At 29.9% G+C, this 24,470-nt stretch overlaps 3 protein-coding genes and 1 non-coding gene across 4 annotated transcripts; 1 reads left to right on the forward strand and 3 right to left on the reverse strand.

Annotated features, from left to right (window-relative positions):
- Positions 1–545: 545 nt before the first annotated feature.
- TRNAI-UAU (transfer RNA isoleucine (anticodon UAU)) lies at positions 546–619 on the forward strand. The gene has a single exon. It is a non-coding gene; the product is annotated as a tRNA-Ile (tRNA).
- A 1,817-nt stretch (positions 620–2,436) lies between these two features.
- LOC131606333 (L-type lectin-domain containing receptor kinase IV.3-like) lies at positions 2,437–3,891 on the reverse strand. Its single transcript, XM_058878582.1, has one exon. It carries the CDS (start codon positions 3,670–3,672, stop codon positions 2,602–2,604), a length of 1,071 nt encoding a protein of 356 aa, XP_058734565.1. The 5' UTR covers positions 3,673–3,891; the 3' UTR covers positions 2,437–2,601.
- Positions 3,892–16,816: 12,925 nt separating this feature from the next.
- LOC131606334 (uncharacterized) lies at positions 16,817–19,512 on the reverse strand. Its single transcript, XM_058878583.1, has 4 exons — positions 19,032–19,512; positions 17,857–18,035; positions 17,293–17,641; positions 16,817–17,214 (listed from the first exon to the last, which is right to left on the reverse strand). The coding sequence occupies exons 1-4, from the start codon at positions 19,428–19,430 to the stop codon at positions 17,134–17,136; spliced, it is 1,008 nt and encodes a 335-aa protein (XP_058734566.1). The 5' UTR covers positions 19,431–19,512; the 3' UTR covers positions 16,817–17,133.
- Positions 19,513–21,123: 1,611 nt separating this feature from the next.
- On the reverse strand, positions 21,124–22,623 carry LOC131604271 (putative F-box/LRR-repeat protein At3g59230). Its single transcript, XM_058876723.1, has 4 exons — positions 21,820–22,623; positions 21,586–21,741; positions 21,247–21,501; positions 21,124–21,141 (listed from the first exon to the last, which is right to left on the reverse strand). The coding sequence occupies exons 1-4, from the start codon at positions 22,621–22,623 to the stop codon at positions 21,124–21,126; spliced, it is 1,233 nt and encodes a 410-aa protein (XP_058732706.1).
- Between the last annotated feature and the right edge of the window lie 1,847 nt (positions 22,624–24,470).

Below are 24,470 nucleotides of genomic sequence, written 5' to 3' on the forward strand. Positions count from 1 at the left end.
TAAAGTTATTTACTAGTAGGTTTAATTCTAATACATCGTCGTAAATATTTTTAAAGTCAATAAATTATAACCAATTATATGTGACTTTAAAAAATAATTAAAATTTAAATCAAACAAAATTAACGATTTTACAACTATGATAAATTGATCGTATACATTTTCTTATATGATACCCCCTCCGTCTCAAATTATAAGAGAAAAAAATACTTTTCTTATTCCAAAATATAAGAGAAAAAAATTAACTTTCATTTTTTTCAAGATAGAATTAAATGCAAATTGCATTTAATTTACTTTCTCTCTCACTTTTTCTATAATCAACCACCAATTATAATTGTTTTTACATCTTTCCAAAACGATTATTACCAGAAAATTATAAAAAACCATTATCCAAATTATTGTGTTTTTCCTTTTTCTTAATAAATGTGATTTTTGTGTTTTCTCTTATATTTTGGGACGGAGGAAGTATAATAAATAAATTCTTATAGTTTTGCAAGTATTGTAATTTTCTTATTGTCTTTACATAAAAAGAAAAATATTAAAAACATGGTCCCGTAGCTCAGTTGGTTAGAGCGTTGGTCTTATGAGCCGAAGGTCGCGGGTTCGAGCCCCGCCGGGACCATTGTTTTTTGCTTTCTTGAAATCTAAATTAAAAAAAAAATTATAGTTTTTTTTTTATGATTTATTTGTCAAAAAAACAAATTAGATTAAATGATAATTAGTGTAATATAATACTTTAGCTTGTAAAAACATGAACAAATGTAATACATTTAGTAAGGATGGAAAACGAAGAGATATCCTCTAGACTTTCTAACTTAGTCTATCGAAAAGTGAGGCGAAGCGAGACGAGTTGAGTTAACTTAGATTTCCGAATACATAACTTCAACCCGCCCCACTTATGGAATACTATTAAAAAAAAATTATAGTTTTTTTTTTAATGATTTATTTGTCAAAAAAACAAATTAGATTAAATGATAATTAGTGTAATATAATACTTTAGCTTGTAAAAACATGAACAAATGTAATACATTTAGTAAGGATGGAAAACGAAGAGATATCCTCTAGACTTTCTAACTTAGTCTATCGAAAAGTGAGGCGAAGCGAGACGAGTTGAGTTAACTTAGATTTCCGAATACATAACTTCAACCCGCCCCACTTATGGCATACTAATAACTTGGTGGTTGACCCGTTGAACAAAAATCTTTTTAACACATTTCTTAATTATAAATCAAATGCAAGCATTTAGAATTTTGATAAAAATATTAAACATGAATTAGCAAGATAATTGATAGTTTTTACATGTCAGTAACTTCAACTCATAATTTAAACATGTTTTTTTATATCGACAGAAACTCTGTTGGAGACTATGTAAAGACAATCTTCATGATTGAAAATAACAATCGAATAATAAAAAAAAATAAAAAACTTACGAAACTAATCTAATCTAATCCAACACAAATAACATAAACATGTCACATAACTCAAACAAGTAGGAAAAAATTTCAAAATTTACTACATTGTAAACAAGAGTGTCTACCCGACATAAAAAGAAGCTGCCATAATATGTATATTTATAAAGAGGGGCTAATGATTGAAGTTCAAACCTTGCTTAATAAAACATTTCATAGACTATATTTTGTGAAGAAATACATTAAAATCTATCCATTTTTATTAATCCTTTTTTCTAAAGTTGAGTTTTATTGGTTATCACATAGTCAAACACAAAAGAGTAAATTTTTAGATGATGACATTGTTTCTTTATTGTTTGTTCATCCTTCCATATGTTGCATATTTTCTTTCATAATTGAAGTTTTGTTAGTTTATTAGGTGTTATGCAACCTTTGTTGCAATTTCTTTCTTTATACAGTTTGCTTAAAAGTCAAGTAAGACATGAATGTATCATTTATTTTCATTAATATAAAGAAAAAACAAAGATAACAGCTATACATCCTTCTTATCATATTTTTATATTCTATTTCATTTTTCTTTTGGTTAAAAAGTACCAAAACAAAGCCTAGAAAACCAATTTCTATTATGAACCATTTGATCTAGACTTATTTTATTCATCAACTCATCATTATATAGTACACAATATCTGTCAGCAACCTACACATAACAAAGACCTATAAACCACTTAAGACTAAATGGGATTGAAAGATGCAGATGGCGATACCGTTATTCATCGTTTTTATGATGAAATGAAAAATGAGATGGCATCCGTTTTTATGATGAAATGGAAAATTTTATGATGAAATGGAAAATAAGATGGCCTTATTCATCGTTTTTATGATGAAATGAAAAATAAATTGTGTTTAATTCAGACTGTGACGACAACAATCAATCTCACAACACCTAGACCGACTCAAATCTCAAAAGCCGACCGATATTTAAAACCTTGCCTATAACTTCAATTTCATCATCTTTCATAAGCAATCAATATTTAATAAAGTTGAATTTCAATCTCAATTTGACAAACAATAGACAATGTAACAAAAAAACATAGATTATGAATCATCATACAACAGATCAAAACCTATTAAGTACAAGAAACACTAAATATACAAACACCAATTTTCCAACAAGACAATTCATTCTCACAAGATCTTACTTATTACCATCTCCAATGGTTTTACTATCTACAACAATTTTAACTTTCCTATAATCACCATCCAAACCTTGCATAACACATCCTTCCGGAACCACCGCGCCGCGTTTATTGCCAAAGATTGTCCACAAATAAAGCACAGTGAATGCTGTCAAAGCTCCACAACCAGTACCAAATATCATTGCAGCAAGAACTCTCAAAAAACAATCACTCTTTCCCTTTCCCTTTCCCTTTGCTTCAACAACCATTGGAATCTCACTGTTTTTCACAAAAACCTTAGGATCAAGTGGCTCTGAATGCATTGAATGTGGTGGAAAATTCCTCACAACAAAGCTCCATGAGTACAAAAAAGCATTACTCTCTTTCACAGGACTAAAACCTACAAACATCTCTTCCTTCTTCAACACATTAGATACTTCAATTTTGTCCCATAACAATGGATCAAGTGGCTTAGAATTCCCATTTTTACTCAATCTCACTTCTAATCTCATTGAACTTGCTTCATAATCAATCCAAGTATGCATCTTTTCACCACTTGTTAGTCCCAAATTGGTAACATAGATCTTACTTGAAACACCATTTCTAATCAAAATCTCATTTTTACCATCCCTTGAAACACTAAACTCAACCCCAACAACTTCAAAATCATTATTTTCCAATCCAAGAGAAAACCCAGATGAGGTTTGATTAAAAACATCACCTTTAACACTTTTAACACCATTTGGAATCATAACAAAAGCTAAACCAGTACCACCCCCACTTTCCAATCCACTTTCCAATGAGATTGAAAATGTAAAGTAAGTTGAAAATGAAACTAATTGCTTAGGTTTACCTTGAAAAAGCTTGATGGGTTTCTTGTAAACCACTCTCCCAGTCTCAGAGAGTTGAATCCTGGACTCATCATTGACAACTTTTGCATTACCAAAAAAAGCAACATTGGACTTAAATTTCAGATCTTTTTCAAAATCAACAAAGGAAAACAATGGAATTGGGTCAAAAGATAGGGTTTTTATGAATAAAAGGATGAAAATTGAGGATTTGAAGTAATGGGTTGTGGTGAATGATGCCATGGGTAAGATATGGGTGGTTTGTGATTCTAGGGTTGGATGGTGGAGTTTGATTCCATTTGAAGCATAAAGGTTGAAACTTTGTGAAGAGAGTGTTGGAAAAGTAGGATTGGGGGGTGTGAAAATTTAATGGATTTTGTTGTATAGTGGAACATGGTGGTGGTGGTTCACTTTTTTTTGCAATGGCAGATGACCAGGGGAATATAATATTATGGAGAATAATAATATTTATTTGTTTTTGTAGTATTCCTTTGTGGGAACTCTCAATCTCTCAACTTCTTATAAAAATTATCATAGTCATTTTACATTAATTAAATAAAAAGTATTAATAAAAAAATATAATATAACTATTTTATCAAATTCATTTTTTTAATCAATTAAACTTTGATTAATTCATTTTATCAAATTCATTAACATTAAGTAGTATGGGTTAATTTCAAATATTATTAATGTAAATTAAAAAACTAGCTTAAAAATAATGCATATTATTGAGATATATAATCATAAAATAATATTTGATAATATTGAAAAAATTATAATTATTTCAAGACAAATTTTTAATAATTGTAATAACTCCTAAATATGTACAATTCACTTTAAAATGTATATATTTAAAGAGATTAATTGGAATAAACTAACTTTACACTGTCATCCAATTAAAATGAGTGATTTTGACATATAAAATGAGAGAATTATGAAAGAAGTAGTTATTAAAATAATTTAATTATAATTTATTTATTTTTATTTTTAATTTCATATTTATGTGTCAAAATCACTCATTCTAATTAGATTTACACTGATAGTGTATTTCGATTAATCTCATATTTAAATATTTATATGGTTAAATTTTTTTTTATATGTGTATATTTAATTTAATTTTTTATATCTTCAAATAGTTAATAATATTAATAAAAAATTATTAAAATATAAACAATAAATATTTCTAATGTTTAAAATAAAATATATCTACAAACAAGTGTAGGTAGAAGGATTATTATGAAAAAGAGGAAGATGGAGTACTTTTATCTTTTTAAGTTTTGGTGTAAATATGGTCCACTCAATTTATTGTGAACCATCTAATCTTAGGATTCGTGTGAATGCATTTTTTGAAGTTTTTTTAGTTAAAATCCAAAAATATTTAACCACTCAAATTCAATATCAAAATACTTTGTTTATTATTTATAACAATTTTTTAGTTAGAAATGTGTACTATTTCTCTTCACATCAAATAAATTCGTGTGTACTTAGTAAGCAAAATAGCAGTGCCAATTATTTTTGCATATTTATCACTTGATGAACATAATAATAAAAGAGTATTTGAAGATGAACTTGTTGAGAAAGGAGAAATGAAGATGAACTTTTTGGAGAAATTTATTTATTTTTAAAATTTTTTTTATTCAAACTCTAAATCGTGAGAGGAGCACACTTTCAAGACCTAAGCTACACCAACTCTAAAGAATTTATTTTGAATTTATAAGTATGAAAATGATTTACGAGGTTGACAAATGGCAATACAATAATAACATGGTGGAGATAGGATATGGATTCCACTTTTGAAGTATCACCCTCACCACACACAGACCACTCCATCAGTCACTTTTTCTTTTGTTCAAATCCGAAAGATAGTGGATGGAGCACAACAGATGACAACAGGTTTTTCTTCCTCGTATTTTATCTTTGAATTGAAAGGACTTCAAAAATTCAAAATAAAAAACATTTGATCATGATCACAAAATCCTAAGTAAAAGTTAATATTTGCAATTTTTGTTTACGGAAGCATGTTGAAATAAGTAGAATAAAATAAGTTTTTTTAATTTTCTTTTAGAAAGACACTAAAATGTTCTATTTAAGCATTGGTATTATTATTATTATTATTATTATTATTATTATTATTATTATTATTATTATTATTATTATTATTATATAACAATAATAATAGGTTTGACGATCTCTTGCGCAAGATTTGGAAGGTGGAGGTTTCATTCAAAATTAAGATTTTTGGTTGGAGACTTCTTGTTAATAGACTACCAACGAAGGATCTTTTGAAGAATAGAGGTATTGCTTTGCCTTTAAATTCATTAAATTGTGTTTTTTGTGGGCTTAATTGTGAGAGTATGGACCATTCTTTTTTTAATTGTAAAGTGATGAAGATTATTTGGGACGAGATAGCTCATTCGATCGGTAAACCGGTCGTTGGGATGGAGGAGTGCTTCTCGAATTTTATGAATTGGTACTCTTTTTGTAAATAAAATATCATCTTATTTTTTACCATTTATAATTTAAAATATAATTAATATAAATAAAATATTTTACAAAAATAATATAATATATGAGTATATAATATTAATTATATTGTTGTTTTCTAATTTTTTTTAAAATATCAATATAATCATAGTCATCTTTCTTAAAATTTAAAGGTAATACTAAAGAATTTGATTTTTTTTAAAGAATTTAGTATAACACACTACATATTTATCCAAATTTTAAGACAATCAAATATGAGTCTTCCGGCTCACAATTGTATCTCAATAATCTTCCATCTTCAGTGTTAGTCAATCAAATATATTTTCACTCAAATAAAAACTCTTTCATTCACATAATTTTATACTACTATTGCCACTTTTTTTCACGCCACATATAGTAAAATGAAATATGCGGTCTAACCACCATCATGTTAGGAATTTTTTTAATACAAAAAGTCGGTCCAAACTTGTCTCTAATATCACTAATGAGTCACGTGAGGAAAAACATCTATATTAAATTAAATACTTAAACAAAAAAAAAACATGAATATTAGATTAAATACTTAAACAAAAAAAATAACATTACATATTCAGTCAAAACTTTAAAATTTTATGTTAGTATATCATGACTCTCTTAAACATTACTCTTATAGCATATTTGAATTGACTTTTGAAAGACCCGTAATCAATTCTAGAGGTATAGGATTTGATTATAAGTGATTTTGAAGTGTTTATTTTAGAAAAAGTAGAATTGATTATGCCTCTAAAATTGATTATACTTGAAGTTAGAATTTGTAATTTCTGTTGCTAGAATTAATTCTAGATGATATTTATATTAGAATTTATTATTCAACTCGTTTTTACATAATATCTAAACTCAATTCTATTAAAATAAAATATTGAAGCTTTGAACTCCCTCTCGGGCATATTAAATTTTCTCAGAGTTGTTTGCAATTTTTATATTTATAGGATACATAATTTGATTTTAGACTAGTAGGCTTTTGATAATTCTAAATTATAATGTTCTATTTTGACAATCTAGTTAAAAATTTTTTTTTAAAATAATGAATGAATTGCATATTTTAGATAATAATAAATCAAAATTAAACATTAAAAAGTATTTATTTTCTTTTATGAGACAAACTAATAAGAAACATAACTAACAATAAATTGATCTAATTGGTAAGAAATTTAAGTTTCTTAAATAATTTCTGACTCACGTAATCTTCATGAACAAAAAGGAAGTATCAACTCTTTAGGATAGGGTCTCAACCAAAAAGTATGGTGATCTCGACACATCACACATGGGAGCAATGACCAATAACATGTGGGGTTTTATATATAGGGACCATCACTTTGTTTGTTGCACCATTATTTTCAATAATTATATTTATTTAATCACATAAATAATGGTGTACCTAATAATCTGAAATCATGATCAAATCAAATTTATATATAATTAAATTTAAACTTCAAAGAATATCATAATCTTACATGCTTATTGAAAAAAAAAGAAAAATTATTTGATTAGAATGTTTGTGTCTGTTTTTGAGTCAAGTCACAGTATATGAACTCGTAGTGTTGTTTTATATATGTGCAAGTTAATCATAATAAACTAGTAACAAACCCGCGTTCGCACGGGTTCTGGTACGGGACGCGCATTTGTTTCATATATATATTTTTTAATAGAAAAGTATCTGGTACCCGTGAAAAAATAATAATTGAATGTATAGTTAATAAAAAAATATTTTGATCAATAACTTTATGTCCCGTTAATAATCAATATTTTGATAAATAACTTCATGTTCCCGTGTACAAATATTAGTTTGATCAATAACTTCATGTCCCCGTGTACCTTAAAAAATATTTTGATCAGTAACTTCATGTCTCGTAAATAATCAATATTTTGATCAGTAACTTCATGTCCCGTTAAAAATCAATTTTTTGATCAATAACTTCATGTTCCCGTGTACCAAAGGTTTAGTAAAACATAATCTTATTTTTGCACCACATTTTATACACTAAAACTAACTTAAAAATATATTTTTAATTTCACTTTAGAAGCATAAATTTTTTTATGTATTATTTTCTTTTTAAAATTCAAAATTTTAAAAAATATTTATTAAAAATGATCTGTTATAAAATCATTTACTTTAATGAGAATGTTGGCTAAGTTTATTTTGTCACAATTTTTTTTGGCCTTAAATCATTTATTACCAAATTTATTAAATGACTATTATGATAGTGAATGATAAAAAATTTAAAAATAATAATTAATTGTAGAAGGTAAAGTAAACTATTTTAAGTATTAAAACAAATCTTTTAATTATTCCCCTCATAAATTGTAGAAGGTAAAGTAATAGAAATATTTGAATTTAATTAATTAAAATATTTTGATTGAAAATGTTGAGTATGAGGTTAGAGAAAGTTGTATTGGAAAGGTAAATGAAAGGTGTAATATTCTTGCATGCCCCATTGATAGGACATGAGAAAATGAATATGTCACATCTTTGGGGATTGAGAGTTTATTTTAATAAAATAGAGATATAAAGTTGCACTAAAGTAAAAATAAAGTGAGAAAGTATATTGTCATTAAAGTAATATAGAAGTTGAACTACATAGTTATTAGAAAGAGGTGAAAATACTGCATAGTTATTAGAAAGAGGTGAAAATATTTAGCATCGGAATGTGCAATTCGTGAAATGATAGAGTTGCATTGAAAAAAAATCAATATAGTAAATAACAAACTTAAAAAAATAATTATTGTTTTTAGCTACAGTAACGAATTTAAAAATAAATATTATAAAATTATAAAATTGTTTTTATGTATAGTAATATAGTAAAAATAAAAAATCTTATAAAGAAAAATATTTTATGAATTGGCTACATTATCTCAATTTTGTTCACAAAATTCATTTTCTATTGGATACACAATATATTAATAATTGATGTAAAAAGAAAAATAAAAATTGTAAGTTAAAACAAATTAAGAAAAGAGAGAAAAATTAAGAAAAAATGAGAAGAAAATAAAAAATAAATAAAAGATATAGAGAATACAATTTGGAATTATAAAAATGAGTAATAAATGAGTAAAAAGGAGGGAAAAGAATTTGAATTCAACAAAATGAGTGAAAAGTGAAAAGTGTGAGAAAATATTAGATTTAAAGAATTTAAAGTTAAAGAAGAGTAATGTTGAAGTGAAAAGTGAAGTGAAAGAAAGTTGGGTTACAATTAGGGGTGGCAAAACGGGCCGGGGCCCGTCGGGCCGCCCGCGCACCCTCCTAAATTTGGAGGGTTGGGTTGGGATTCTAGGCTCGCCGCTCGCCAAAGCCCGCCCCGCCAAAACCCGCCGCCCGCTATACCCGCCCCGCCAAAGCCCGCCGCTCGCCAAAACCCGCTCCTCCTCCAAAACTCACTATTTTTTTAGTTAATTCTAGTAATTGCAATTCTTGATGGTTTATTTTATACATTTATTTATAAATATATGTAATATTTTTTAGAGTAAATTTGTTAAAAAATTACTTTTATAAAAAATTGTTTTAAAAAATAAGTGAAAAGTTTAATTAAACGCTAAAAAAAAACATATTAATTTATTAAAAATAAATAAATAAAAATAGGCAGGTAAGCCCGCCGCCCGCCATCTTGGCGGGGCAGACATGATTTTGATGCCCATTTTACTTGGCGGGCATAAGGCGGGGCGGGCGGCGGGCGGGGCGGACGGCCCGTTTTGCCACCCCTAGTTACAATGCCATGATAAATGAATAGAAATGGTATATTTTTCCTATCACATTATATTTAGTTTCAAATAGACAACAAAATTAAAAAGAAATTGATTCAAACGATGTAGTTAAAAGAAGAAAGTTTTGGATATAATTTGTCATTGAAATGTCATTGAAATTTATTATCCTATATTATTATTATAGATTAGTGATATAAGTATGCTGAAGTTAAAATTTAAAAATTAAATACTATTTTAACTATAAATTAACAATCATTTAAAATGATAATAATAAAGTTTCTCTTTTTATTAAAATTATATTGTAATAATGACATAAGTAAAAGGTTAGGACTTATTTAAAAACTTATAAATAAGATGATAAATTAATTAAAACTACTATAAATAAGAACAATACAAAATAATCTCTTTAATGTATCATAAATTAAAATTTTAATATCATTAATTGTATTTTAATATTATTATGTTAAGTATAAAGTAATATATTATAATTTTAAAATAAAAAATAAATATATCATAGATATTACAAACTTATAATTTTATTGTTGTTAATAACAAAATATAGACCGAAATTTGGTGTTTCTTTCACTTGTATCCATCAGAATATAATTAAATACTTGTTTTTATGAATTAATGTGATTGAGTACAGACAAATGATCTCTATAACTATTAGGATACATTTAAAAAATATATTTCACATAACTCAATAAAAAGACCACATCGTTAAAAAAAATATTAAAAAAAATAACATTTTCCAAAAACATAGATATAATAAAAAATAAAAATATTCACATTTTAAAATAATTTTAATTTATAATAAATTAATCTTATCACTATAGAAAACAAATCTCTACTGCTAAAAAAATAGAGAAGCAACAATCAAAGAGAGAGAAGATAGAAAGAGAAGTTGTTGGAGAAAAAAGAGAGCACTCTAGAAAAATAAAGAGAGATAAGCTAGGGTATAAGAAAGAAAGATATGGTGCAGAATTTTTTTGTCTTCCCAAGAAATTTTTTGCAGAAAATATGATGGAATAAAATAGAGAAATGAAAAAAAGAAAGCTGGATGTAGAGCCTATCCACATGGCATAATTTGAGAGCAAAGGGCAAATTGGTAATTGGTAGAACATCTTATTTTCTTATATTGTAGATAGGTTTCTTGTCATGTCGCATTGGTTGGCATGTTACATGTTTGTAATATTTATGGCTGACCTAAGTTAGTGACTTAGAGTGCACGTTCGACAGCTTAGTCTCTATATTAAAGTAATAACTTCCTTACTTAACAATTCACGTAGACAATAGCCTCAAAATTGTGTTGAAATCAAATGAAGGTCACTTTTTGTAACTAGGAGACATGTTAACAATCAAAATTTCAACGTCAATTGTGACAAATTAACATTGAAATTAAGAATTAAAGAAATCGGATTAATATATAGACCACGTAGAGTTAAATTAATAATTGGCAAAAGTGCATTAGATTAGATAGTTAGATTATATAGTTAGATTATATATTAGGTTGTTTTGCAATTTTGAAAAATTGTTAATGAAGAAATTATAGGATCGAGCCGTTCACTAGTTTACTCTTTTTAATATGTTTCGCGACATTGTCTAAAATTTGTAAGAAAGACGATCAATCATGACACCTTCAAGATAAAACAGTCCAAAATTATTTAAGGTAGACCATCAACCACAACGTTTTCATGATAAAATAACTTAATTTTATAATGTATAATTACTACTTGCATAATAGATGATTGGTCTAGAAACACACTATATGATGATACAAAAATTAGTCAAATATGGTATAAATATTCCTCGCAGTATCTGGTAGAAAAACCAGTAGTAATAATTTCTCAAACAAGGAGAAAATCAAATAATTCTCCAAAGAGAATTCAATAATGGTCGTTTGGTCACTCAAAATAATTTCTCAGACTAGGAGAAATTCAAATTCTCCAAAGGAAATCTAAAAAACACTTGATAATTTCTCATAAGTAACGTCGAACGTTTATAAGACTATGCATAAACAAAGATGTTTACGACTTGAATCTTTGTGTGACAAGTAGGATTCCGATTTAACAAGAGTGGCACAATTGTCTTGAATTCTATCAAAAACATCAAACCTACACACAACCTTTTCTTAAGTTGTATTCTAAAAACTCGTACTTTAATGGTCCTGCACATCTATCCCAATTTAGTAAAAGCTCTAAACACTTAAAATTCCCTAGGAACATGACTAAGTTCCACAATCACACAGGTGAGTCTATCAAGAGTACTACTGTAACTAGGTACTCCACTCATACAGAGTATATATCTCACTAAGAGTTTCTATTAACTTATCCTCTTATCACTTCAGGATTCACGCTTCTCTTTATTTATACTAGTATGATTATCTCATATTACTCACAATTTGTTATCACCCATTAAACCTAATTTTTGGAATCTTCAATCTTTTAGATCGGGTTACCATCGCGAACAACTCACTTATCTATAAGCATTAGCCTCATTTTCTTGTATGTATTATGGACTTTCTCTCTAGCTAATTCTTTCGTTAAAGGATCTGCTAAGTTTTCATCAGTGTGTACATGATCTACTCTTACAACTCCTTTAGATATATAGTTTTTAACACTATTATGCTTTCTCCTTATTTGATGTCCCTTACAATTATAATAATGGTTCTCAATTTTTTGTAATAGACGATGTACTATCGCAGTGGATTAATACAACTAGCATGAGTTTTTACCATAAAGGGATCTCAGCTAACAAACATCTTAACCAACTTGCTTCTTCACCACCAGCTGCTAATGTTATCAGTTCAGACTCCATTGTGGACTAAGCCAAGATAATATGTTTCTTTGATTTCCAAGATACAACTCCTTTAGCTATATTGAATATATAATCACTATTTGATTTAGAATCATCTGATAAAGAGTTCCAATCTACATTGTTGTACCCTTAAAGTATAATTGAAAATCTCCAATAATGTAGACTAAGATTCATGGTCCTTTTAAGAGAATGCATGACTCTCTTAATGGCTTACGAATGCTCATTACTCGGTCTACTAGTAAGCATACAACAATTCTATGACATATCCAATGTCTGGTCTAGTACAATCACTAGTATACCTAAGATTGCCAATGATGCTCGCATACTCAGTTTGTCCAACATTGTCACCAGTGTTCTTAAACAGTTTTACACTTGGATAGTATCATGTGCAAGCGGGTTTATAGCCAAAGTAGTTATATTTCTTTAAGATCTTCTCCACATAGTGAAATTGATCCAAATATATTCCTTTTACGGATCTAGTGATCTTGATTCCAAGAATCACATTGCCCTCTTTAAGGTCTTTCATATTGAAGTTGTTACACACCACTAATATCACATCGTTCATAGCCTGAATGTTAGATCAAAATATGAGTAAGTCGTCTGCATAGAGATATAGATACTGCGAATTTTGATTTCATATTTGTAATAAACACATTTGTCACTTTCATTCACTTTGTACACATTCGATATTATTAAATTATCAAAATTTGTATTTCATTGCTTCGATGCTTGTTTTAGAGCGTGCAAAGACTTATCTAACTTACAGACATTGTTTTCTTTTCCATAAATCATAAACTCTTCTGGTTGGTCCATATATATTTTCTTCTAAATCACCAATAAAAAAGCAGTTTTAACTTTTATTTGATGTACTATTAAGTTATAAATAGTAGCAATAGAAATCAATATCCTAATGGATGTAATTTTTGTGATCGCAAAAAAGTATCGAAGAAATCTATATTTTATATTTCCCTATAACCTTTGCCTATAAGACAAGCTTCGTACTTATAAAATATTCCATCTAGTTTAAGTTTCCTTTTTCAGACCCCATTTACATGTGTTTGGTCTGCGACCATGAGGCAAGTCTACTAAGTGTCAGTTCCTGTTAGATTCTAGAGAATATATCTCATTGTTAATAGCTTCTTGCCATAAATCTGCATCCAGAATTGACAAGGCTTCTTGAAGATTTGTTGGATCTTCTTTTACTATATTTGCCGCTTAATCAAGCCCATAGTCTTTAGTAATTCTTACTCTCTTACTTTTTTTAAGTTTTTTTACTTCATCATTGTTTGAGTGGTTCTTATCACATGAATTATCACATGAATGTGAGTCAGTTCAGTGCCCCCACTATTTCTCTATTTGAAAAAAATATAATTTTCAAATGAATATTTATTAAATTCAACATCATTTGATTATATGATATTTTTAATATTTAGACCATAAAACCTATATCCCTTATTGGTTGCTACATACCCTATGAATACACATTTACATGCTATACTAGCGAGTTTAATTTGCTTTAAATCCAAACTTCTGACATAAGTCACACAATCCCAAGTTTTAAACTAAGACAAGTTTGATTGTATTTTCTTCAATATCTCATAAGGAGATATCTTATTTTTATACTCGAGAATCCTATTCAGGACATAGTAAACAATCAATAAATTTTCCCAACTAGTGAGATGCAACATCAGAATTCAAATAATAGCAACTACTAATTCACTAAGAATATTATTCTTTTTTCTTTCTATTTTACCATTCATTTAAGGAGAATATGGTGCAATTGTTTCATGTACAATTCTATGTTGATTTTAAAAGTCATTAAATAAACTAAATCATACTCAGTTTCCATATCACTACGATTTTCAATTTCATTCACAAATATCTTAAACATATTAAAAACTCCACTTTCATTTTTACTAAATTGATTTTCCATTTCATTTATAAAAATCTTGAACATATCAATTTAAGTCATAAAATATCATTCTTAGTGATGGTGTACAAATCTACCCTAGTAGACTAAAGAATGTATTCCTTATTCAAAAGAAACTCATAAACAAGACTCTTTCTATTCTCATAACTATGCATAACATCCTTCAAGATTAAGGACTTTTCGGAGGTGAAATTCAACTCCACATCTCCAATACTAGAAACATTAGTGATATGAGCATCTCCCAACAATACTTTCTTATCATAAACATTTGTGTATATTTTGAGCAATGCACAATCATAACAGCATGACGAGAGGTACTAATGTCTATCCACCAACCATGTTGATTTCACTAATAAGTGCAATAAAGTACTCATAAGTCAATTTAACCTGTGCATTAGGGGCATCACTAGGTTTTGGCATGCTCTTACATTTCTTAGTCATATGACTTGATTTTTCATAGTTGAAATAAGATAAAATTCTAGTGCTATTTATTTGAGGCAATGGTTGTTGCCAATTAATTGAGCAATTGGGGCCTTGAAGCATTCTCATTTTTAATTTGGTTCACAACATTGTGGTTCTGATTCTGTAATGATTTTCCAAATGACTTCAGAACCACACCGAATTACTTTTTGTTGTTTGAAACAACTAAGACTTTTTCTTTTTGATCTTTCCTCTAAGATTTGTCTTCAATTCGACAATGAATAATCAAACTCTCAATTGAAAATTCTTTTATTTTATGGCGAAGCAAATTTTTTAAAATCTTTTAAACTATGAGGAAATTTGTCAATAATAAAAGCAATTTGAATTTGTTTATCTAAAGACATACCTTTATTGATGATCTCATGATCAATCTGTTGAAGTTACTGACAATAAACCTCCATGGACCTTTCATCTACCATATGATATTTCAGGCAGTGACTAATATCATAGTTCTTTGCTCCGGCTTGTTCGATATCACACTTCTTTTTCTGAGCTTCTCAAACCTTTTTTATAGTGTCGCAATTATTGTAGTAATTATACCGATCATATGCGAGTCCATTCGAAATATGATTTTTGTAGAGATAATAATTCTATTTTCATAAGATGTTTTCTTTTCTCAATTGTAGATCCATTTCTTTAATATGTGCAGCAGATTCAGATTCATCAGAGTGAACTGTTCCATCTGAATCCACATATTTTTTACCGTTAGTTTGCTCGTTTTATCCAAAAGAAACAATGGAAATATCATCAGCCACAATATTGGCAACCTTTTTTAAGGTTAAGAAAAATCACATTTTTTGTTGCAAGTTTTTAAAGTGACTTTCCTCAAACATGAACAGTTTTTCAGAGACAGTAGCAGAAGTACCAATATTTTCTGCAATAGTCATGGCAATTTGAAAATTTCTTAAAATTGTTGTTTTATGATTTTGAAAAAGTACCACTAAAAAATTATTGAATTTAGTCACAGACTAGTTCGCTCTCTTTAAGACGTTTCGCAACACTCTCCAAAATCGTGCAAGGCAAACAATCAACCACAATGTCTCCAGGATTAAACAGCCCAAAATCGTGCAAAACGGATAATCAACCACGACACCTCCTAGATAATCAATTCTATATTGTACGATTACTGCTTACACAATAAATAATCGCTCTAAAAATACACTCTGATGATATGAAAATTAGTCAAATAAGGTATAAATACCACTTGTAGTATCTAGTATAAAGACCAATCGTAATAATTTCTCAAGCGAGAAAAAATTCAAATATTTCTCTAAAGAGAATTTAATAATGATCATTTTACTCTTTAAAATATTTTTTTCAAACAAGAAAAAATTCAAATAATTCTTCTGAGAGAATAAAAAAAAAATTGATAATTTTCAAACAAGGAGCAATTCAAATAATTCTTTAAAAAAAATTCTAGAAAATCCTTGAAAAATTCAACGAGCAGAAAAAAAAGAGAAAAGTCAGTGCATTGACAATTAAAAAAAGCAAAATAAAGAGAGTGAAAAAGGAAAAACTCAAGAAATTTTTGACGTGTTTTAGAATGAAAAATGTACATTCCTTATATATAGTAAAATAAGTTAAACAAAGTATGTAATCTAAACAAAGTGAGACTTATAGTTTTTTCGATTGCCACATAAAAACACATAGTTTTCGATACAGACTTAAGGATTTTTTTTTTCCATATTCAGTATTTTTTTTAATAATAAAAGTTATTTAGATTTTAAAACCATAAGGATACAAGGATATCTGAATGATTTAGGGGTGGGGGAAGAGGTACCATATAAGGAACCTTGTGAATGAGACGAAATATTTAGAAAATTGCAATATGTAATATAAGACATGGTTCAACCATTATTGGTAATTCAATTTATATGGTAAATTAGGATTAGTTGATAATTGACATAACTAATATTTTATAATAGAATAAATTAATAGTAAAATAAATAACTCTAATACCCTCCCTCAAACTGTAGTTGCAACTGTTTGTTAAAATCTTCAGTGAAGAATTCATTCATGAAATGTAAATTAACAAAAACATAATGCAACAAACCTCCTAATTTTAGGGTCACTATATAGACATCTAAGATTTCAGTTTTGGGAATTAAGCACCAGTACAGATCTCAAAATATACATATATGCACTAGATAAAAATGCATTTAATTTTCTTCTAAAAAATGACCTTTTCGACAAGTGGAAAAATCCAAAAGAGCGCGCAGAGGCACGACTCTTCAAAGTTTTATTTTCATAAGAAACTATGTAGTCTCTGGAGCAATTTCACTAACATTTAAGTCTACTATGTTCTCTTTCCCGAATATTGTTAAATGCACCGTCGCCTGCACGAAGAAGGTTAAATGAGTTAATATCGAGAACTAGAAGGAAGGACAGATAATCTAGTGAAGGTTGAAGCTTACCGTTTTGGTTTTGTGGCTCAGCTTCTTGAGGGTGCCTGCAAAACCCGAAAATGTTCCGGATATAATTCTGACAGTGGAACCTTTGGTAAGTTTAACAGATTTTTTAGCAGATGAAGCGTCTTTTTCTTTTGTGACTGCGAGTTGGTTAGAGGTTTTTCTAGAGCCTCTTTTAGGCTTAGAATCAACAATAGATTCTATCTCTGAATTCGGATTGGCAGCAATTTCTGCAGAATTTTTTTGTTCTTCCTCGAATGCTTTGTCAGCATTTTCTTGCTCCACTTTTGCCTGTCTGAAGATTGCTTCCATATCAACCTCAGCTACTGGCCTTGGTTTATTAATCATTTTCTTTCTGCAAATGATAAAACAATTGTAAGCTTCAACTTTAGCTTAACAAGAAACCGTAAATGTAGGAGACATTAGATGCCTATGTAGCACTGACACTTCATATTAAAGATGTGTATGGTGTCTGATACGTATCAGAGTCAAATACTGACACGACACCAACATATAAGTGTAACTGCCAAAAAAGTAGCAATGCATTAAACACTAGCAGAAGATGCTTACGTATTTCCAACCTGGGAACCAATAAAGCCACCAACACCAGCATACTCTCTTATGAAGTCATGCAATGGTTTGTTCAATACACATCTCAGAAAAATACAACCCGCGAACAGAGGCTTCGGTTTTACAGAGATGGAACCATTCTTCAATTTCCTTTTTTCATGGATAACTGGAGCATATATCTAAAACCAAACAATACCATGGATCAATACATACCAAACAAACATCATATAAAACATCATTTCTTATTTGTTCATCAGCTTACTTTGCTTTCTTATCCCCTCAGTAGGTAGGGTTGTAGCTACAAGCCCCAAGCAATATGTTTGGATGAGAGTTTTAAACAAAAAAAATAGGGTAAAATATTTATAACAAATAAGTTTCTGTAATATATTTTGGTCTTTAACACTCCAACATCTAGGGAAAACAAATCAAGACGAATTTGAAGTTAGGTCAAAAGATAAGTAAGGTCAGGTCAAAGACTGTTTCGGCAAAAGATCGGACTTGGATACTACCCGATTATTCGACCTTAGTTGCAGCGCATTAATCACTTGCAACTTAATAGGCTTTTGGAATGAAAGTACCTAAATTATAGATAAATAGGTAGTTAATCTCGGATAGCAACGCATAGCGCCGAATCCCCAAAATGCTATAGCGGCGTAGCAGAGATAGCAGGATGAGTGAATTATAGATTATCATAGACTAAATGAGTGAATCACTGATTCAGTCCCCGAAATTATTGGTCGAACAATTCGGTCTCTAAGTTTACAAAATTACAAAATGATTCTCACCATTGAAATTTTCAATCTAATTAGTTCTTCTAAACTAATTCCATCACTAAATTGACCAACCCAAACAATTTTCAACTTCGTCGATCATATTAAAATTTCATCAATTTTAGGGTTCAAACTGATCTACTCTTATTGGACTAAATCAACGATTGAAACTCAACTTAATCTCCAAAACAATTCACACTCAACTTAATCTCAATCCATTTTTCTGAAAGTAAAAAAATAAACTTTACCAAAACCCTTATCCACATAAATTCATACCCTCATTCAAACAAACACATAGTCCACACAAACACACAAAACTTACCAAAAACAAATCACAAACCAAAACCATTTCCATCCTTATCCATAAAAAAACAACATTTTCAAAACAGAAAACAAAACACCAACCTTAAAGTCTGTATCAGGGAAAAACTTGGCCAACGAGCGAGCAAGAGCTTCAGCAGTATACTGAGCCTTAACACGAGAAACACGAACGATCCACCATTGAGGACCCAATTTGATAAGATTATCAAGGTTGAGTTCATCCATCCATGATTTAAACTCCTTCTTCTTCTTCTTCTTAATGAGTTTGTCTTCAACTTCTTCTCTCCAACTGGTTGTGTTCTTGCTCTCTCTTCGCTCGTTTCTCAAGCGCCTTCTCTCTTTGGCGGTGAGGAGGTCTTGTTGTTGGGTGGTTGAGGAGGTGGCGGAGATTGAGAGAGGGTGGGGGGAGGAGAGAGAGGGAGGAGAGATAGTGTGGAAGCGTGGTGGTGGACTCCATAGCTGGAGCATAAGAACCGCTTTCATGGTCTATCTAAGAATACCAATCCTTGTTGGTTATTGCTTTTTTTTTATATTGTTCTTTTTCTTCGGCGAAGACACAAGAAAAAAATGTTAGTGGTTGGAAAATAATATGTTACCATTGAGAAAAAAATACGGTTGCAATTATATATATTCTTTTTTAATTATTCTTTGTAATTTTCTATTACTATGAAGTTTGAATTTATTTATGATATGTTACTATAAAAAAAATTTAAGTGTGGTTATATTTTGTAGAGACTGAATCATCCGGTTCGACGGGTTTTATATCTATATAATTTTGTTATAATGACAGTCTATTAACCGAATTATCCGATTTAATTATGCTGTTCGACTATTGATCTAGTAGTTCGATCAAAAAACCAATGACCTAATACTCTCACTGATTTTGATGCTCAATCAGAATTTTAAAACACTAAATCAAGTTATCAACTATAAACCAGTTACAAATGAATAAATATAAATTCCCATAATTGTCCTTTTTAATTTCAAAATTACACAGGATAAAAGGTTAAAACATTTTAATCAATTAATCATCTAATTAAATCCACATGGCAATTTTGGCAATTTTTTTCTTTGCCTTCAACCAATCTAACATCAAATTTTTTTTAGACTCATTTACCATTAACCAATCAGCATCTATTTTTTCACTTTTCTGAAGTTTGTGTTGCCTTGAACCTTTTTGCATTCAAAGATTATGCTTTTATAGTACTGATTTTAACATTTTTTTTTGGTTATGACTGATTTTAACATTTTGTAGTGTTAAAATTTTTCTCCCCGTCCCATTGCATGATTGCCTCAATAAATACTAATCTTGGTAAAAATATAACAAAAGCCTTTCTTTTAAGTTCAATTTAGTATAATTATAATATTATAGTTAAAGCTCCCAAATTATGATAAATAATAATTTTGAACATGTTATTGCAGGATCAAGATTCCATACCCTCTTGAATGGGGTGCTCCTACAGTTAATCTCATATCCAAAAGTGTTTATTTTCTTTAGCTTAAAAATCATGCATGCACTTAACAATTTCCAAGCATGCAACTACTGCTACTGCTTAAAGGATCATATGAATAAACTTTACTAATTTTGAGTCTGTTTGCCTTTAAACATCACTAGATTTCATAGGGGGTGTGGTCATTTGACCATACAGTGCTTTGATACCTTCTTCATAGTGTGTGGTCATGGTGCTTTGGAATTAAGTTCATGTCCATATTGGTTATCTTGCTTGTATTTTGTGTCAGTAATTCAACATGCAGGAATTGAGTGTGCAAATCGCATCTCGAGTTTGAATTGCATTGGATTTTCATTTCTCGCATCCCAAAACATTGAGTACTGCAGTACCATAAGTCCAAAGCGTGTCTAGCAAGTTTCTTCCATAAAAACAAGGGCACTTTTCTACCATAAATCCAATGTATGTCAACTGAATATCCTAAGTATACTGACTGATATTTCTTAGCATCCAATCCTCACACATCATTCTATTTCTACACAAGTTCAGTAACTCAACATATATTGCTCTTCTTTGTACTAAGTCAGATTAATACAACCAACAACAAAAACATACTCTATATACAATATCTAACTTTCTGCTTCATCACTGCAGAATTCTATGCAACAAACCAATCTGGTTGCATGAGTTTCAATAAGTCTTGATTGAATCCTCGAATGCGTCCATCTTCAAACTGACCTAATTTCCTGAAACAAATGTTCAATAAACAAATCATAAACATAAACATGAACATTATCTCTGTATATAAAAATCAGTATTGAAGAAAAGAAAGGGTGATGTAAACTTGATACCAATAATAGTGCAGCTGATTTCCTAGACCCCTTGCGTAAACTTTTTCTTACTCTTTTCAATCCTTTTGTTGCAAAAATCTTCACATTCTCTAACTTACTTGACTCATTTATGATATATCGCGTAAACTCCAACTCAGTTTCCATGTCTTGAATTCCTCTAAATTCAAATGTAATAAGACTCGTCGAAAGACATGTTGGAATTTCGGCTGGTACAACCCAACCCAATTTTCCATCATTTTTAATCTCACAATTTTTCTGCCCAAAAGTTATTGTCAGAATTCGCAAACTGAACTGATATATAGATGAATATAAAAACTTGATACATTACATTACACATACCTCAATGACAAGACTCTTAAGTTTAGGAGCGTTTTGAAGAAAACTAACGAGCATATTCCAATCGCAATTCTCAGATATATGAACCTCGAAAAATAATAGATTGGAAAAAGTGGGAAGACGGCTTAGCTTCTCGAGATTATCCTCCATGCTGAGAAACTGCATAAAAGATAACAAAATTATAAAAGAAAAAAACTCGCATATTGTTTTTCCAAAGAAAAAGATTATGAAACTTACCCTAGTTGTTGCTATACCAAGATACAATGATTTGACTTTAGAAATTCCTTTCAAGAGTTGATACAAACTATCAAAATCTGGATGCTTATTGATGTAAATGGTAGCTTCATCAACATTGAAGAAATCTATAGACTCATATTTGATGGGAGTACTACCATTATCAAAAATACGGAAAACTTCAAGTGAGGATGGGACATTAATTTGAAGTGTTTTGTCACCGGGAACATCAAGAGACTTACGCAAAATAAGAATTAATCTCTTCAGTAACGGAAAAGAGATTTTGATGGATTGATTCACGAGGACGTCGTGTAAAAGAAATTCCTCAAGAAGCGGACAACCAGATAGAAAAGGAAAGAGAGTAAACTCAACTTGATGCCGGAAACACTTGATACCAAGAAATAGGAGATGAAGAGTCTTTAGTTTCGGAAAATACACTTTAGAACAATAACTAAATTTCGGTTGAATATTCCCTCCCAGTTTCAAGACGACGAGTGACTCAGATGTAGAAAGCTTGAGTGGCAAGAAACTCGGTCGAGCATGATTCAAATCCAAATGAAGTTCCTTGACCTTGAGATCTAATGCCTTTAAGACCCAGTGGTATACATCAGGTTGTTGGCAGCCATTGTCACTCTCGAGCACTAGTTTTCTTATATCATTCTCGCGTCTCAAGAAAACTGCATATACAGATTGGATTTCTCGGGACGACGTAGGGTCTGAAATCTTTGGTAGAACAAAGTGAAAGTCGAGGATCTTGGTGCAAATCAAAGCCCATCTTTTAGATAGAACAGATGTTCTGTAAGCCATTTTTGTTGGCAAAAAGGATAGTATGTGACATACCAAATCGTCTAAGAGATTGCTGAACGCGTCGCCCTCATTTTCAGAAGACGCCGACGCTATTGTTTGGAGTTTCTTGGTTGTCTTCATCATCTGTATGCTAATTCTTGATTCTCAAGTTTGTGCAGAGAAAGAAAATGAGTTGATATAATGAATAAATGTGAGTTTGATGGAATGTGTATATTATATAGAAGAAAGGAAGCTTATAGTTAGTTAAGATGATGTGTGATGTTCTAATAGGACTAAAAATAATAAGAGTAGTAATAGTTTTGATTATAACAGAATTTCTCAATTGGAGGACTTACACACTGTTTGTTCCATGTATTATATGCTGTCCCACCAAATGTATATAATATGGGTCTGAATAGCAAATCTCATGTAAGAAATATATCTATTTTTCTCTAAAAACTCATACATATAGGTAGTAGTTTTGTTAAACTTCTGAGTTAACTTTTGAAATTTGACAAAGGTTATATGATGAGAGTGAGATAGCTAGATAGGAGGTTTTAGAGGTTAGATAATTGTAATTAATTGTATTAGGAGTCTAGAAGGTGTCCCTGAGTATTGTAGGGTTTTTCAACGTGAGGGGTCTATGCAGTGTTATTAAGAAGAACAAGGTGAGAGACTTTATTTTGTCTAATACAATCATGATTTTGTGGCGATTCTCGAAAATAATTAATCTTAGTGAGGTTTCTACCTCATTAGTTGATTCTCTTTGGGGTAATTCTTTTTGCGATTAGAGTTTTACAATGACTGCAGAAAACAACACGGATTTGCTTTTTATCTAGTGTTGTTTTAAAGGAATTTCTCTTTTCACCTTTGTAGGTTTTAGTTTCATCGAAAATTTATTAAATCTATTTGTTTAGAGGTAAAGGTCTATTCCAAATATGCCTACTTAGATAAGAGGTCACTTTAAAGCGATCTTACGAGGCACAAAGGTTAATCTTGGTGGGGAGGTTTATAGTTTCTATGAGAAAGGGAGAGAATAGATTCCCGCGAGTCCTAGGTCTTAGTTGATTTGGCAGAATATGTAGTGTTTTTTTTTTTCAATTTCTTTGCCAATATGAATCTTCTTAACCTTCTTATTTTGGGTATACGAAATATTTGGTATTAGTCCAATGAGAAATATACTAGTTGTCTTAATAGAATTTTCATGTCATCTGGATTGTGTTATCATTCGGAAGTAATGTCCTAATGGGCGTTTTCAAGAGATGTTTCACACCATTGACTGTTGGCTCTCCATTAAAGCTCTCAAGGATGGTTTACAGCGTTGGGGAAGAGAGCTTTTTAGTTGTGATGCTTTAAATATTGAAATTCTCTTTGAGAGTATTTGGATGATTGACCTCAATTAAGGCTGACTTAGAGGGGAATTGATTTCTTTCTTGCATGAAAGTTCATGATTGAGGTTAACTCTGAGGGGATTATGGTTTATTTCTGCCCTGTTTGGTTGAGGTTGACTCTCTTGCGGAACAGAAGTGTTTCTGGTTTAGATTGACCCAACTGGGGAGTATATTTGAAAGATTGTATGATGATTTGTGTCTTGTACAAAGCCCAAGATTGAGGCAGATTCTTTGAGGAGAGAGTTTTGAAAGACTGTATTTTTATATGACAGTTGTTTTGGTGTCTTGTACAAAGCCCAAGATTGAGCTTGTCTTCTGTTGGGGAGAAACTTTAAGAAGTTTGAATCCTTTGACTGTTGGAAGGTAATGTTTTTTTGTGTGTCTTGTACAAAGCCCAAGATTGAGGCTAAACTCTGCTTGGAGAGACAAGTTTTCTGGAGACTATGGATGACTCTATTTTCTGCCTTGTACAAAGAC

This window comes from Vicia villosa, linkage group LG5 (assembly GCF_029867415.1).
Source record: "Vicia villosa cultivar HV-30 ecotype Madison, WI linkage group LG5, Vvil1.0, whole genome shotgun sequence".
Classification (NCBI taxonomy): domain Eukaryota; kingdom Viridiplantae; phylum Streptophyta; class Magnoliopsida; order Fabales; family Fabaceae; genus Vicia; species Vicia villosa.

Coding starts and splice junctions, on each gene's coding strand:
- LOC131606333 (XM_058878582.1), bottom strand. CDS start 3,672: ATGGCATCATTCACCACAACCCATTACTTCAAATCCTCAATTTTCATC.
- LOC131606334 (XM_058878583.1), bottom strand. CDS start 19,430: ATGAAAGCGGTTCTTATGCTCCAGCTATGGAGTCCACCACCACGCTTC. Junction 18,036..19,031: donor TCCCTGATACAGACTTTAAG/GTTGGTGTTTTG, acceptor GTTTGGTTTTAG/ATATATGCTCCAGTTATCCA. Junction 17,215..17,292: donor TGAGCCACAAAACCAAAACG/GTAAGCTTCAAC, acceptor TTCTTCGTGCAG/GCGACGGTGCATTTAACAAT.
- LOC131604271 (XM_058876723.1), bottom strand. CDS start 22,623: ATGGCTTACAGAACATCTGTTCTATCTAAAAGATGGGCTTTGATTTGC. Junction 21,742..21,819: donor TTGGTATAGCAACAACTAGG/GTAAGTTTCATA, acceptor TCTTTTATGCAG/TTTCTCAGCATGGAGGATAA. Junction 21,502..21,585: donor TTAAGAGTCTTGTCATTGAG/GTATGTGTAATG, acceptor ACTTTTGGGCAG/AAAAATTGTGAGATTAAAAA.